The sequence below is a fragment of the Prosopis cineraria genome, unplaced genomic scaffold (assembly GCF_029017545.1).
Source record: "Prosopis cineraria cultivar Desert tree isolate PC_DT_omini unplaced genomic scaffold, ASM2901754v1 PC13, whole genome shotgun sequence".
NCBI lineage: Eukaryota > Viridiplantae > Streptophyta > Magnoliopsida > Fabales > Fabaceae > Prosopis > Prosopis cineraria.
This window is the reverse complement of record NW_026555344.1, coordinates 28296427-28313098: the sequence shown is the minus strand read 5'-3', so window position 1 is coordinate 28313098 and position 16672 is coordinate 28296427. Positions and strand designations below refer to the sequence as shown.

The 16672-nt window shown below is 32.6% G+C and overlaps 1 protein-coding gene across 6 annotated transcripts in view; it reads left to right on the top strand.

Moving 5' to 3' along the window:
* LOC129290598 (uncharacterized) overlaps nt 1-16672 on the top strand; it is a 40662-nt gene that overhangs the window by 10762 nt on the left and 13228 nt on the right. For 3 of the 6 annotated variants that reach the window (XM_054927410.1, XM_054927409.1, XM_054927413.1), the window contains 2 exons: nt 1849-1925; nt 2464-2572. The exons of 2 other annotated variants lie outside the window; for them this stretch is intronic. In XM_054927410.1, coding sequence (XP_054783385.1) covers nt 1849-1925; nt 2464-2572 — 186 coding nt within the window. The remainder of the gene's footprint in view (nt 1-1848; nt 1926-2463; nt 2573-16672) is intronic. One more of the 6 variants, XM_054927414.1, reaches the window with a different exon arrangement.

Sequence of the window (16672 nt, the reverse complement as noted above, 5' to 3'; positions counted from 1 at the left end):
CGGAAGGGCGAGCTATCTTTCGGAGCGCTTAAGTACGAGCGCTCCCGAAGGTATTTTTAAATTTTTATAATTTTTTATATATATTAATTAAGAGCGTTATCTTATTTAGAAGCCTGACATACAAGAGCGCATATTTAGAAAAGCGCTCCGGTAAATTCCGTATTCGTATTTTGGAGCGCTTATTCAAAAAGCACTCCTAAATACCCGCTCTTAAAGATATATTCTGTAGTAGTGATGTGAGGGCTACCTTGGCTTAGGCACTCAACCTCACGCATCACATGTTGAATTCCCTCCCCCACTGAGAGGTGTTGAATACTCAATCCACTAACTTGTTTAGTGCATTGAGCTAACAAATAAGTATGGCAATACTGAGTATTGGCAGTGTGCCATAGAATATCACAAGTCCATACCTCCCCATTAGTGAATTCCCACTGAGATCATGCTTCCTACTCTTTTCTACCTTTCCCAAGTATTGACCACTTCAACACTCTAAGGTAATATAGCATATATAATTCCTCCCTTAAGTAGTTCCTTTGCCTATCTAAGGTACTTTACCGAGTTACATTTCTTTAATTTCCACTTCTAGTTTCTATGATCACAATGCATGCTAGCAAAACCTATTTCCATAAAGAATACCATTGTTAAATAAATAGGAAAAACATATATGCATTATTATAAAAGTAATACCTCGTAAACCCTTATAAAACACATTTTTTTTGCATTCAATCATTTAGAATATGTAATGCATGCTAGCCAATATTATTTACTTAAAAATAGCTAAACAAAGCAATAAAAAATTTAAGTTTCCCCTATTACCTTAATCTTTTTGTACAAAAAGGGTTCCCCTTATACAAGGATAAGACTCGACTTATTTCTTAACATCAAAGTAGGTCCGACCAACAATCCTTATAACCAAAGTAGAGCAACTAAGAAGGAAAGGAAGAAGAAAGACTAAACACGCACACACCACACCTCCGACAGGCATGCAACACAGCAGAAATGGAGAAGAAATTCAGCTACTCTACTAGACTGAAATAGATGAACAACGAGGGAGAGGATTGGAAACTTGCCTACGGTGAGAACCCAAGGTGCAGTTCGATAGAGAAGAGCAAGGGAAGAACTAAAATTGGATGATCACTCAAACTCTCTCATTCTCTTGTTCTATTTCATTTCTTTGCTTTAAAAAAAACTGACCCTTTTTTTTAAATTATAGGAATCAATTTTCTAATTACCAAAATATCCTTAATTTAATGAATCAATAATTTTTTTATAATTCAAATCCGGGCTTTAAGAAAATTTGGGATGTTGTAATTGTGAAAGTTGAGGGAAAGATGATTAAAAAAAAATAGAGACCCCTTCTCCCTCCCTTACATGAATTTTGCTAATATTGATTGATATCCAATATATAAAAACACTTCAGAGAGCACAATCTATGAAACCAAGTTGAAGAAAGTGTTAAGTATTGGCTGAGAAAACTTAATTAAAAAAATAGATGATGAATTGCCTCTTGAATTTCTATGTCCATGAAGTGGAATATTTATAGATTCCTATAATTTACTTCCCTATTTTTCATACAACATATATAGTTTATTTTTTAAAAAATAATTATGTCTCTTTTCCACGTTTTTAAAATTCATTTTCATGTGTAATGTATATTCTATTAATATTATATATTTCGTGCATGACATGCGTGGAAAAAATCTTAATGTTTGAGGCTGGCATAGTTCACTTCTACACACATCACACATTTCGACATTGAAGATTCAAAACTCTCTCCTCACTACTGAATCATACAACTTAAAGAGGAATATAACGTATAATTAATTCTTCGTTCACTTACTGAATCAGAAACTAGGGAATCAATAGTTGATATCTCAGAAATTATATACGGCTTAGGCGCATGGGAAGCTGACAAGGGAGATAAGGTAATATTCTTTTGTATTATTTTGCTTTCTCTTATATTGGTAAATATTGTTATCCACAATTGATAAACTAGCTTCTGAAGTTTTGTATACAAGTTAAATACATGATAAACACTAACAAATACAATATTAAATTTTTGTTGTGTTACTAACAAAATAAAAACAAATATTATAACATAAAAATTCACTTTGTTTGAACCATCAGCAAATGATTGTGAAGTTATTTCAAATTATTTATTTATATTGGCCTTGCAAGCAGCATGGTATTCCATCATTTTCTTAAAAGTATTTCATACTTTTTGCACGATAATTGAATATAACAAATGTTATTTGTTAAAATGTGTCACGAATTACCATATGAAGAATGAATCTGTAAAATATTTTTGACATTTAATATGTCTTATCTTTGTGTACATTAATTTGAAGTATTTCAAAAGGACATGGTGTGAAGTTTCTTTGCAGAATGAAGCTGTGCATAATATTAATTCTTTATTTTCAATTTTAATCGAAATATATAAACGTACCTATTCTTCATTTATAGGTTAGAATCAAGTACCAACTTTATAGTGAGCACGGTGAAGTTGAAGATGAAAAGGGGCCTTTAGAATTGACTTTGGGTGTGTGTGAGACCAAAAATACATATGGCAAAGGTATGTATCTGTTAAATAAGCTGACACCCAACTAGCTTTTTAGAGACTTCAACTAGCTTTTTAGAGCTAGTTAAATAAGGTTCTATATATAGTGTTGGATATAGTTATGACCATTAGAGACTTCAACTAGCTTTTTAAAGCCGTCACATAGCATGCTATATGAAGCTATTGTGAAAAGGAACTATATTCACAAAATTCATTAAATGCTTGTTAGAACTCTACTACATGCATGCATGAGTTAAAACTTGCTTGCATGAGACTAATATAAAGGCTCCTATTAGGCTCATGGTAATTATTGACTGCATGCCTTTTGGAACCCATGTGTGTTTGAGTTAGGTACAAGCACCAGCTTTTCCATAACTCAGAATCACGCATGGACTTAGGCTAGAACTAGCGTGGGCAAGACTCAAAACTTTCCAAAATGGGTAAGAAAAGAATTGAATACAACACTTAGAACAAATCATGTTTGGTTTAGGTGTTCAAGTCTCTCACTATGCAAAACTTGAGTGTCATTAGATAGAAACTCGTGTGGTTGATATTGAACACACAACTATATGTGCATCCACCACTGACTAGAACTTGTGTATATGGGAAGTCCATAATCATGGTCTTCTTTGCCAATCTATTTTTCAAGTGTTTCAACTTTGAAACTTGCGTGTTGAAATTAGATAGTCAACCTTCATTATGTAGCTCTAAAATTCATATGCATCATATTGTAGTTCATGTGTTTGAGTATGGTAAAACCTAAGGCTATTCTAGAACTCTCTATGTGAGCATGCAAACTAGAACTTGTGGAAGAATTCAACACACAAAAACCAATCTTAGGCATTTCATCTAGAACACATATGTTCTAACTAGAGCTCGTGAAAATTAGGCTCAAACATTGAAATGCTTTATAAGTTAAAATTAATATATATGTGAGCCTATGACTTGTTCAAAAAGGTTTTCACCATTGAATGCAAATGCAAGATCTCTATAATGGTTTTTAACATTTGAACTAAGATCAAACCTAGTAAATCTATTTCTTCTCTCATTCTTGCTTCTTTGATTTCTTTAGATGGTTTTGTCATAATATTAATATCCCCAAAACTAACAAAACATTTTCTCAAGTTTTGTATTCATCATAACAAACTATATACAACATTTTCCCACTTTTTGATGATGGCAAAACCTAAGATTGATATTAGTACTCTCAAAACATAATTTTCTCTTTCTTAATATATAAATAACTCAACAAGTAATTTAGAGTAAAAATTTAAAACATGAATACTAAAGAGATCAGAGCAAGCACTACAAAAAAAATGACTTTTAACGGTGATAAAAAGTCACCACCAAAAATCCAAAAGTCACTGCTAAAGGTTTTTAACGATGAAAAGGATTGCCACCAAAAGTTTGGTCACTAATAGTTTGTTTGTCGTTGCCAAAAGCATCTCTTTAGTGGCGACAATTGTTTTTTGCTGCTAAAAGTTTACCTTAAAGTCACTATAAAAAACTATTAACAACTAGACTTTTGATGGCAACCTTTTGGTAGTAAAAAGTCGCCACTAAAAACCTTTAGCGATGACTTTTTGTCACCGGCAAAAGTCATTTTTTTTAAAAAATAAAAGAGCCATCTTATGCCACTTTAACACATCCTCGTGCCACATCAACTGACCACTTGTGCCATATCACCTGCCACGTGTGCACCTCCTTATGCCACGGCACATACCATATCACCCTATCATGTGTGCACCGTGTCATGCCACATCACCTAATAACTTGTGCCACATCACACCACATCACCACCACATGCCACATGAGAGCGTATGTCGCTTACACCCCAAAATAGCTAAGTTAATACTAATATTAGTACTAGTGGCAACTTAGGTCATTCTTCACTAAGGAGGCTAACTAAGGTTAATTAAGGCTAACTAGTAGACTAAACAAACCAAATATTGATTAATTTTAGCTAATTAAACTAAGTGGACAGATTTAATAAAAAATCTAATTAACTAGTGAAATGGACATGGGATTGTTTAAACCTTTCTAAAGTGGAGTCCTAGGAGTTATGGGATGCTAGAATCCTTGTTTATTAATTTTAATTAGGCTTAGATTAATTTCCACTCTCTTGATCCAAATTAAACCACTTACATAATTTTGTATAAGAGTGCCTTCCTAACCAATTCAATTAACCAAGTCCTTGCATGATTTTGTACAAGTCCCTAATCAATTCCTTAGCTAGGTGCAAAGTGATCAAAATCTCCCTTAGTTTCCCTTAAGTGCAGCCTAGCCTATGGTACACACATAAAACATATATTTATATGAATTACAATATATTGGAGAAAATTTCCAGCAACTATAGAAAGAAGAATCAAGTGAAAAAACAATAAACCATTAAGTTAAATACCAATTTTGGTTAATAAAAATAAGATATAATAATGCTCTTAATTTTAAGAATAATATTACATCAACCTAGGTTTAATAAAGAGTGATCATGACCTTTATCTTTCCTTGAGATACTTAGGACTCCTCTAGCATCCTTCCCTCCTATCACTCCTTTTAGATTTAGTCTCTAGTCATCTTGGAACCCACTTGATCAAAATCCTTTCACCATGGCTGAATCATACTCATGAAGACCTTAAAGAAAATAAAGCTTAGGGTTTGAAGAGTGAGGTGGAAGAAAAAGAATGGTGGAGTCGGATTAAGATTTTGATGGTTGGATCATGAGATATAGAGGAGAGAAGGTAAGAGGGAGATGAAGAATAATAGAGAGAGAATGGAGAAGGGTAGAGGTTGGAAAAATGCTAAATGGAGGTGGAATGAATGCTCAAAATGCAATTAGAATAATTTGATTTAAGTCTAGGGTGAAAGAGCCCAACTCTAATGTTTAGTAATGGGTGAAAAATGTCCTAAAGTAATCTTATTCTTTAGCATGGTAAAATGGATGAAAATTTAGATGAAAATGGTCTGAAAATTGAATTAAATAAAGCTAAAGACAATGGAAAATTAAGAGAGACAATAAGTGGAATTAAAGTGTGGTTCAATGTGTGCAAGACCATACAAGGCTTGTACTTTCACCCCAAAACTCAAATGTTTTGGCTCTTGACTCATCAAGTATTCCAATCAATAGTACTCATGTGCCAAATCCAAGGGATACAAACTTACACAAATAAATGTGACATACAAGATCAAAGTTCAAAGCATAGAGATAATAATTGCATTTTCAATTAAAATTAATTTCCAAATATGTGTCATAATGCAATTAAATAATAAAAACTAATTATGATATCATAAACGAGGCTTTAGGGCTTGTCAAATAGCCTAAAACTTGTAAGCCCACACATGCACAAAAATGACCTAGGCTAAGTGTAAGAAAATAAGTTAAACCGAAACTTTGACTTTCCAAAATTATCAACTTGTGAAATTAATTACTCTTAATCTAAAATGAGTTTGAGAAATCTAATTAGACTATTGATCTTCTAGACTAAAAAAAGCATCTTGACAAATTTTCTCAAACATTTTCTCAAAAGTCTATTTTTATGACCAAAATGCCCTTAATGCATAAAATCTTATACTTAAGTGATTTTTCATAATCAATGCAATAAGTATGTAATTTTGGAAAAATAACATGATTTTTGGTTAATAATCTCAAGGAAAAGTGTGTAGTAAATGTGACTTATCAATTCCCCTATACTTGCCTTTTGCACTACTGGCAAAAGTTAAAACCAAAAACAAACTCCCTTAAAATACCAAAACAAGAACAAAGTAAAATAAAACAACTTGTCAAGGGTAATCAAGTTAAAAGTCAAGGAAAGTTTTTACAAAATAAGATATGTTGTTGCTCTAGTTGGAATACCTCATCAACCACAAGCAAACCATTAAAAAGATGCAATTTCATATAGAAAGCCTCACAAAGATAGTGTATGCACTTAAGCACTCAAATATTTAGGGTTTAACATTTTCACTCAAAATCTTTAGCAAAAATGCCCTACTATAAGCTTGTAATCCATACAAAGATAGTGTATGCACTTAAACACTCAAGTGTTTAGGGTTTAATAATTTTACTCAAAATCTTTAGCAAAAATGCCTTACTATAAGTTTGTAATCCCTCTACCTCTCCACTACTAACATGCAAATGTTCTCAAGAATCAAATAGACTTTAATGGGATGTAATGTGATTGTGAAATGAATGCTCTTTGATTTACATGTGAAAGCTAGGGTTTAGCTCAAGGAATTAAGTCTTGGCCACAATGTAAATATGCAATAACATTCAAATGTTTCTAAGACTTCACTATATGGATACAAAGTGAAAAATGGATAAAAATGTATGTGGAATAGATGTGAAAAGCAAAGAAAAAAATATGTAACTTCTAGCCCAAATATCAATCCTTTTATTCAAATTCTTTCTTTTCTTTTTTTTCCTTTTTGATTTTCTCATCATTTTTTTCTTTTCATCTTCCTTCTTTTTTTTTATTTCACATTCCTAGTCATCTCGAGTATCAAGTAATAATGACTTTATTTTCTCATCATTTCCTTTAAACAGTGCAAAATTCAGAATCAAATATGACTTTATTTCCTTTGTCACAATACTGGCTGACACTAATGAGGTTGTGAGGTTGTGAAAGAGTCCTTTGATATTTAGAACATCTTCTACACTTACTTCCTTTCCTCTTCCAATCTTTCCAATCCCAGCAATGTGTCCTTTTTTATTTCCTTTAAAGGTAACATGACCTCTTTCTTTCTCAATCAATTCTACAAATTGATTAGTATCGCCACTCATATGCCTTGAGCACCCATTGTCTATGTACTACTTCTTTTTATTTCTTTTTGAGACTGAGGCAAACTTGTAAGGGAAGATTATTTCACTTTAGGTACCCACTTCTTCATGAGTCCTTTCTTATTAATTGGTTTCCTGGGTATATTGGTACCTTTGGGAACCTATTTCATAGAGCAACTTAAGTCATTCTTCTTATGAAGACACAATTTGACATGGTGACACTTTTTGTTACAGTAAGCACAAGTAATGAAAGGACTGGAGGAATGCACGAGGGCTTATAATAACTATGATAGAATTTTGCAGCCTTCTTTAGCTTCTTCTGAGATGTATTAGTTGTGGGATTATACCCAATGCCTGATCGATCAGAGATGCACCTTTAGGAGCCAATCAGAATGTTTTGCATCTTGGCACCCTGAGTGAACTTAGCTAAATTCCTTTTTAGGCTATTATTTTAATTAGTTAATGCAATGCAATTAGCACATGAATCAAGTTTTTCTTTTTATATACTCTCCTTGTCATAAGAGGTCTTTAATTTGTCCTCTAATTATAAAATTTTCTTTTTAGAACGTGAAAGTTGTTTAAATTGTTCTTGAAACAAATAAAACAAATTATTATATTCAGCTTAGAGCATATCAAAATTTACCTCTTCTGATTGTGATTCAATTAGATTATAATCTTATTCCTCTATTACAAAACATAAGTTGGAAATCTCCTTTTCTTCTTCATCTTCTAATGAGTTGTCTCCCAAAGCTGTAAAGGCCTTCTTTTTATCGAGTTTCTCCTTCTTCTTTTCTTTCTCTTGCTTCTTATGCCACTAAGGATAGTCCCACTTGATGTGCTTAAGTTTCTTGCATCTATAGTAAGTGAGAGGTTCCTTTAAATCTTTACTATTTTTATTGGAAGACTCCTTTCTAAAATTTTCCTTCCCTTTGTAAAATTTTTTGAATCGCCTCACCATCATGGAAAATTTTTCATTCTCATATGACTCCTCGTTTGATTCTACTTCTTCTTTGGCAGCTTTTAGAGAAACCTCCTTTTTCTTTTTGTTCATATCCTCCATGTATTGTAGAAGAGTAGATTCATGTTCTTCTAAACTTTTGAAGAGTGCAGCTATAGAACATATTGAGACACCCTGAGCTTCAGTAATGGCTGTGATCTTTGGTTACCACTCTATTGTAAGACTCTTTAAAATTTTTCTTACTTGCTCTACCTGAGTGTAAGTCTTTTCTAGGTTCAACAAATGATTTATAATGTGAGCAAACCTTATCTTCATTTCTTTAATCGTTTCTCTATCCTTCATTTTGAAAGTTTTATATTCATGTATGAGACTACTCTTCCTATTCTCCTTAACTCCGTTTGTTCCCTTGTGTACTTTCCTCAGAGAATCCCATATTTCTTTTACAGTTGCATAATGAGTGACCCGATAATACTCGGCATGATTGAAGGTGCAAGCAATTGTAAGTTTTGCTTTAGTGTTGAGATTGACAAGCCGCTTATCTTTATTACTCCATTCATCTATGCTCTTTTCTCTCATGAGAGTCAATCATCTCTAATAGTCATGGGAATATATGGACCTTTGGTAACGATGTCCAATATTTCTATATCAACTGCTTCCAGATGCATCATCATACAGCTTTTCTAGAAGGGATAGTCTTCTCCTTTAAACGCAAGTGATCTGGTGGTTGACAATCCTTCACCAAGATTATCATTTGCAAAATTAGCTATTAATAGGATCTTTAACTTTGATTGTCAAATCAACTTTGAGAAACTTTGCTTTGATACTAATTGTAAAGTTCGTCTAAGAGGGGGTGAATTGGGCTAAATATAATTTAAAGTAGATAATGCAAGAATTAAATGATGTAAGGAATAATATCACCAGACAAGGCTAAGTAAAGAGAAGAGAAGCTTTGCACAGAGAGTTTATCTTGGTTCAACTCTAACCACTTGAGCCTACGTCCAATCTCCAAGATAAACTTGAGATTTTTTCACTATCCCTACCAAGATTAAACTGGGCTCTTAGTTGCCATAGTACAATTCAAACTCCTCCTTGAGCTTATAACTTTACTCCTTATAAATGTAATATCAGCTCCCCTTAAGCTTCTCGAGCTTAAGTTCCTCCGTTTCAAGTGAGTAAGAGAAAGATGAACAGAGCAAGTTCAATAATGAACTATTGCTGTTTAAAACTCTCTCTCTCTAAGAATAGATATACAATCAATGAAAGTACAGAGAAAAGAAAATCTGCTAGTGGAAGGTAGTTAGAGAATGAATGCAAGCAGTTGGCTAATTTACTTCATCATCTTCTTCTTCATAAATAAGTCTAATTTATAGTCGATTCTAGAGATTTATCCGTTAAACTCATATATCTGCTGTTGATTACTTCAACTCAGTTTCTCATAACTCTTTCATCTTTTAAGGCAATGGAACAATGCATTTTTGGTGGGTTTACATGTTGTTGGCGCCTTAAGGAAAGTAACAGCTATATGCATTAAATACTCTAATAAAAAGGTAAAAAGGAAGGATACCAGTAGAGCGAAGACATACGAGTAGAAAGAATAAATCAAAGAATGAAGTAAGAGATTAATTTCACCTGTGGTTATACTTAACAATATTCTAGGATGATGAGGAAGTGAACGCAACACTTTGAAGTTGGAAAGAATAAAACTTATAGGAGATTCAAGATGCTCTATTTTTGAAATGAAAAATAGAGGTGAAATATTCAATGACATATCGGTAAAAGTCAGGACATGCCAATATATGTATGAAAGTTTTAGATAAGATAAAGAAGATCCTATACCAAAAGGTGAGAGATATACTAGTAGGATTAATCATAAAATATGTTGACAGAGGAAAATATCTTTAGTGGCAACTTTTTATGTCATTGGTAAAAGTCATTTTTTTTTAGTGAAGGAAATAAACATAACAATAATCAAGAAGATTATATAGGTGTTAGTACATTTATCAATGAAAATGACAAAACCATAGTAGAAAAACATGCAATAAAGTGACAAATTTTTTTTGAAAACAACTAGGCAATACATTTATCTTTACGTCTCTCATTTTTCCCACTTTAGCTTTATGAAAAATAGGGGATTTTTCTAAATTCTTGTTAAATGGCTCTTAATCTTCCTTTGATCTCATAATCATAAATAGGAGGAATGTTGGTAGAGGGGACTGATCACTCCAGCAAGTGCATGGGATATATTTACTAATAAATTTGGAGTATTTCAAGTTGAACCTAGAGGAAGATATAGTGATTTTTGTTATTTAAAGAAAACAAATAAGAGTTTTGAAAAGGATTTAATAATTAATTAAATAACGCAAATAAATAAGAAAAATGGTAAAGGCAATAAACCAACCAATTAAAAAAGCACTAGGATCAAGATTCACCTATTAGGATGGAAAACTATAATTTAGTTAATTTTCTTCCCTTTATTTTTTTGTGATAATCATATCTAATGTATCCTAATTATCTCTCAATATATTAGGGTGTATCTATATAGGTTGAACTAACTCTCACTAATTGTATTGATGAGACCTTAAATAAACAAGTGAGCTACAATATTAGACACCACATATTCTTAAATTATCTCTAACTTAGTTATCTATGTCTATCTCTCTAGGCCTAGGCGAACTATTCATCTCATAGTTCTTTGAATAGCCCATAAACATATTAAATACTAGCCACATAAATAATCAATAATGAAAATGAGAGAGATAAATATAAATAAAATAAAAATTCTTAGACAAAAATCCATGTTCAATGGGAAAAGAAACAAAAGCAAATAACGAACAAAATCCATTCCAGCCAGGCTACTCCCTACCCTGACTCAAATTTTAGTAAAAACTTATAAAGTTAAAACTACAATCCCAGACTAAAAAAACATAAAAAGAATTTAAAGAAGAAGAAAAGAGAAAAATCTTCTAGTTTCCAAGAACTCATCTGGAGTCCTTAATATGCCTTCTAGCCTTTAGATATGAGATTAGATTCTTTAAGAGGCTTTTTGGGGTTTTATTTATAATTAATTTGTCCTCCTTGGGCTTAGAATCTGTCCAGATCATGTCTTATCTAATAAGTTGATATTTGATTTAAAATATAATAAAATTTTAATTTCTATTTTTGGATACTATGTCCATGTGCGGTCAAGGCAAGTTCATTTATGTCCACGCGTGTCAATTAATGAAGGACACTATCCACATGTTCCTTCATGTGTGGTCGAATGTTGAGATGTAGGGATGTCTACAGCTATAGAAGATTTACACCTCTATGGCCGGTCATGTTCAAGACATGTTGGGACCACCACGATGAGTTACATCCATAAGCTGGGAGACCTTCTGTTGTGACTGTGTTCATGAGTGGACACCCCTTTTAGGAGTTGGTACTTGTTTCTGACTATAGGCTTCACAATTTAAGTCAATTTTCATGCTATTTTGTCTCATTTTTCATGCATTAATTAGTCACTATAAGAGAAGAAATAATATATAAATCTACATAAAATATCCACCTATCAGGGACAACTATAAGAAATCTTAAGGATAGGAGGGATTTGAGTGGTGAGAGGTAGATGATAGACTATCATAGTCTAGGTGGAATGGTTACAAGTATTCATGGGGGTGTTTGGTCAAGAGATTCCTCTAGAGAATCCAAATCAATAACCATAGGAACTTTCTATTCTTCTCTTTCTTTTCCCTTATTAGTATTCATACAAGATGCCCCGACCTCAAAATTTTTAGTAAATTAAGTTGGCAAAAATAGATCTTCAATTTTTATCTTAGCCCCAATTCCCTCAAGACTAAATATGTATGCTACCCTTACTTAATATTCTTGTAAGCCTTTATATCCTCAAACTCTTCTTTAATCTCAACCTCAACCTTAATTTTTTTTTTATTTTCCTCTTGAGTTGATGAGGGTGTGAAGTCATTAGTTAGAGTAATAAGAACAGTAGGCTTATAGGAATTCTTTGTCTTAGGGATGGTTTTTGTAACACTTGTCCTGAGTGTTAACAAAGACACATTACAACCAAATAAACTAAGTATGGTTAAGGAGTTGATCCTAAAACTAAGGAAAATCTAAAGTATTAATATATAGTATATGGAACCAAATTGGGCAAACAGAGGCAACTATTGCTGTTATGACAGCCCTCCCTAGCAAACTTTCAGGAGGCACTATTTCACTGTCTAGCTTTGATCGAAGTAATTATAAAGCTCACATGTTATTTTAATGAGTATTAATAGTTTTCCAAATTTTATAAAGATCCAACGGTCATATTAAAATTTAGACATGTTACGAGTTTGAACATTTTTGCTGTCATGACAGCACCTCTGGACCAACTTTCGAAGTGCACCATTTCACCATCTGACCTCTGATCTGAGTCATTCTAGAGTCCATACATCACTTTCAAAGAGTAACACTAGTGTACCAAATTTTAAAAATATCTAATGGTTGTATTAAAATTTATGCACATTACAATATCAGTTGTTGTTGCTATCATGACAGCTTTATTTTGTTATCATGATAGCACCTCTAGATCAACTTTTAGAGTGTACCATTTCTCCATCTGATATTCGATTGAGATGATTTCAAAGTCTACACTAAGATTACAAATCATTTTACTTGTGACCCAAATTTTAGAGAAAACTAATAATCAGATTGAGATTTGGATATCTAGATGCAAAAGTATAGCTTTTTAGTAAAAACTATTTTCAAAATTGTCCAAATCTCATCCTAATGGTCACAAACTTATGGGAATACTTTGGACATGTCAAATAGGACTAGGAGTACCTGATAGAATAATCAAATGATACATATATGAAAATTTGGCTACTCGAGTATCATTTCCCAAAATGGACCTGAAGCTCCCAAAATTTACAAATTACACAAGAGTAGCCAAAAATAATTCCAAACACCATATACACATATGAATACACATGCTAAATATTTTCACTTGACTCAGAGGTCCCCTTGGGGCCCATACACCTACTCTCTCTGTCTAAGGTGTATGTTTGTCCATAACACAATTCGCTCTTACTCTATCAAATTAATCGATCAAAATCACATGCCATAACCAAGTTTCTTGGTCATAAGTCTACAAGCAGATAAAAATTCATACATAGGCATACAATCCATACATAATTGCATACATACATACATACATACATACATACATACATACATATATTCACATCCTACTGGCACCCTAACCTAAATACATTACAATTCACATGCCCAAAGGAAAGGGTTGCAAATCTTTACAATCTACAAGAAAAACACCTAGCTCAGTTTTTTTTCCTGTCCACTACTGGATCCTTCGCTTGGACCTATAAATATTGTAAAGAAATGGGTGAGACAATCACAGTCTCAGTAATAAAGAAATTTATATTCCTTATTATAAGGAAAGCTATAGTCAAGTAAATAAATAATAGATTCAAAATAACATATAATTAAACCAATTAAAATGTTTGAATGCATGACATAGGTCGATATGGCCTTTCCTGACTAATAGAATGCCCCTCATACTCTTTAGCTCGCAGGTAAACTACATACCCACTTATATCTCCATAGGTGCAAAATATAATCTAAGGCATGATCTAATCCATTGGACTACTTGTGTTCCTTTGATGTGGATTCTGAGAAGTTAAAACTAACTCCCTCCCAAATTCAGCCCGACTTACTCTCCATGTGAGAGCTACCTTGGCCTAGGCACTCAACTTCACACTTCTCATGTCAAATTCCCTTTCCTACTGAGAGGTGTCGAACACTCAATCCATTAACCCCTTTAGTGAACTGAGCCCACAAATAGGTATGGCAACACTGAGTACTGGCAATGAGCCATAGAATATCATAAGATCACATGTCCCTAGTAGTGAAGTTCCACCAAGATCATGCCTCCTACCCTTTTCTACCTTCCTTGAGTATTGACTACTTCAACATTCTAAGGTAGTATAACATTTATAATTTCTCCCTTAAGTGATTCCTTAGCCAATTTAAGGAACCTAACCTAGTTGCACTCCCCTAAGTGCAACTCCTCGTCTCTATGATCACAATACATGTTAATAATCTCATTTTCTTAAATAACTTTATTATTAAAGAGATAGTAAATATAGATGCATTATTATCAAAGTAATACCCATAAACCCTCTTAAACATATTTATTGGAATTCAATTGTTTAAAACATGAAATGCATGCTAGATAATATTATCTACTCAAAAAATAGCTAAACAAAGCAATAAGAAATATAAATTCGCTTGTTATCTCAACCCTTTTATACCGAAACGGCTTCCCATTATACAAAAATAAGATTTGGCTTGTTCCTTATCCTCTAATTAAGTTCCACCAATAATTCCTTATAACATACAAGTGATCCACATCACTTATCATGGCAAATAGCATAAAAAAAGACTATAACTCATACCACATGTTCAATGAGCCATAATCCACCCCAATTGTCCATATATTAAACCAACCATTCTCATAGTATCACTTAATTACTAAAACCATTTATTAGCCACCATTAGGCCAATTTCCAAAACATACAATTTTAATCAACCAAGAACCTTCACTTGGCATTACCAACTTTCATAATTAGCCATTATAATGAAAACTAAATCTTAATTTAAATCTTATTAGATTCAAATAGTATAATTATAACTAAATAAATAAGCTCAAACCATTAAAGAGAAAAACCCAATCTCTTAGGGTATAATTTGTGTCCAAAACACCTCTTTTTCATCCAATTGCCCACTTAAAACATTAGAGCACCATATAGAAACTCAAAAAAACCTCCCTAGGACCCAACGAAAACTAAAGCTTAAAAAAACTAAGTAATTGGGGTCAAAATTTAAAATTTTCCTCTTCTAAAAATTTAAGAAAACAAAGAGGGTAGGGAGAGGATTGAAATAAAGAGATTACCTATCATATAACTGAGCTTGCAATAGCTACAAAGCCTCCTGGATCCGAGGCCTAGCTCTGTCTCTTTCCTCCTCTCTTCTTCCTCTTACTCTCTCATCTGTTATTCTTCTTCATGCATTGCTTCTTTGTTCTTTGTTCTTAATTTTGTTTCTACATGCTTCTCTTTAAAAAAAAATGAACTAAATACTTTGGAAAAATTACAAGGAAAGGGTTCAACATTTTTTTGTTATAACACAAAAGCCCGGGGTAACTTTGATAATTTTTTCCATAATTAAAAATAAAATAAAATAAAACTTTTACTTAGTAGAATTCGAACTCTAGACCTTTATCAAATTATTCTAAATTTTAATTTAATTATATATATATATATATATATATTATCTTTTTATTATTTTTAATTAAATTTGGGTCTTAAAAATTTCGGGATGTTACAATTTTCTTTCAAGTAAAGGGTCTAGTGATAGATTGATATGACTTTGGTTCAATAGGTTGATAGGGAGATGGTGGTGGAGTTTTGTAGTCTTTGGATGGTGAGGGTAGAAGATTCTTGTTATAGACTCAATAATATCAAAGAGAGTTTTTTCTGAGTCCTTAGTACCTTTATATGATTGAAAGGATTTAGTAGAGTAGGTAGAATGGGAAGAGGAATGTCATCATATAGATTGGGTGATTTGTACTAAGAGGGAGGAAGTCTTTTTTGACTTTGGCTAGGTGACTTGTGGCTTTGGCTTGGTGAGGAGTAATGATAGGAGGAGGAATCATAACTCACATTCTCAACTATAGGAGATGAGGGAGCCTTCTAGGTCAAGGGGTGAAATGTTAGCCAAACTTGACTTTGGGATCTTGAAGTGATCCATGATAGCTCTTTGTTGAGTATTTAGTAGTTCTTGTTTGTCATATAGCTTTGTCATCAAACTCCTAAGTCCATCCATTATCTCACTCAATTTCCAAACAATACCAAATAACATATCATTCTTCTTACTCACTTCATTCACCAAACAAGCCAAAATCTCATTTGTAACAAGTTGTGCTAAATCTAATAATTGTAACTCATACTTAGTTAGTTTGGATGTTTCCCCCTTTTTCTTATTTCTTTTCATTTTCTCTTTCACCTTCTTAGCAATTGTTCATCTACATTGCCCTCAGCATTAAACACCTATGCATTTAGCTTAAGATGCATCTTCATCTTGAGCATAACAATCTTGTAGAATTCTTTAAAGGCCTTCTTATCATCCCATTCAACATACTTGATATGATACTTCTGAGGGATTATTAATACAATGAGGGGATAGAATATTAGATTCTTTCTTCTTTATACACTAATCCATTGTCTAAAGGATGATGAAATAGCCATGATCAAATTTTCTTCCCTTGATGATCTTGTTCTTAATCTCCAATTCAGTCTCATATCAATAATTGGATGTTATCCTCTTATTG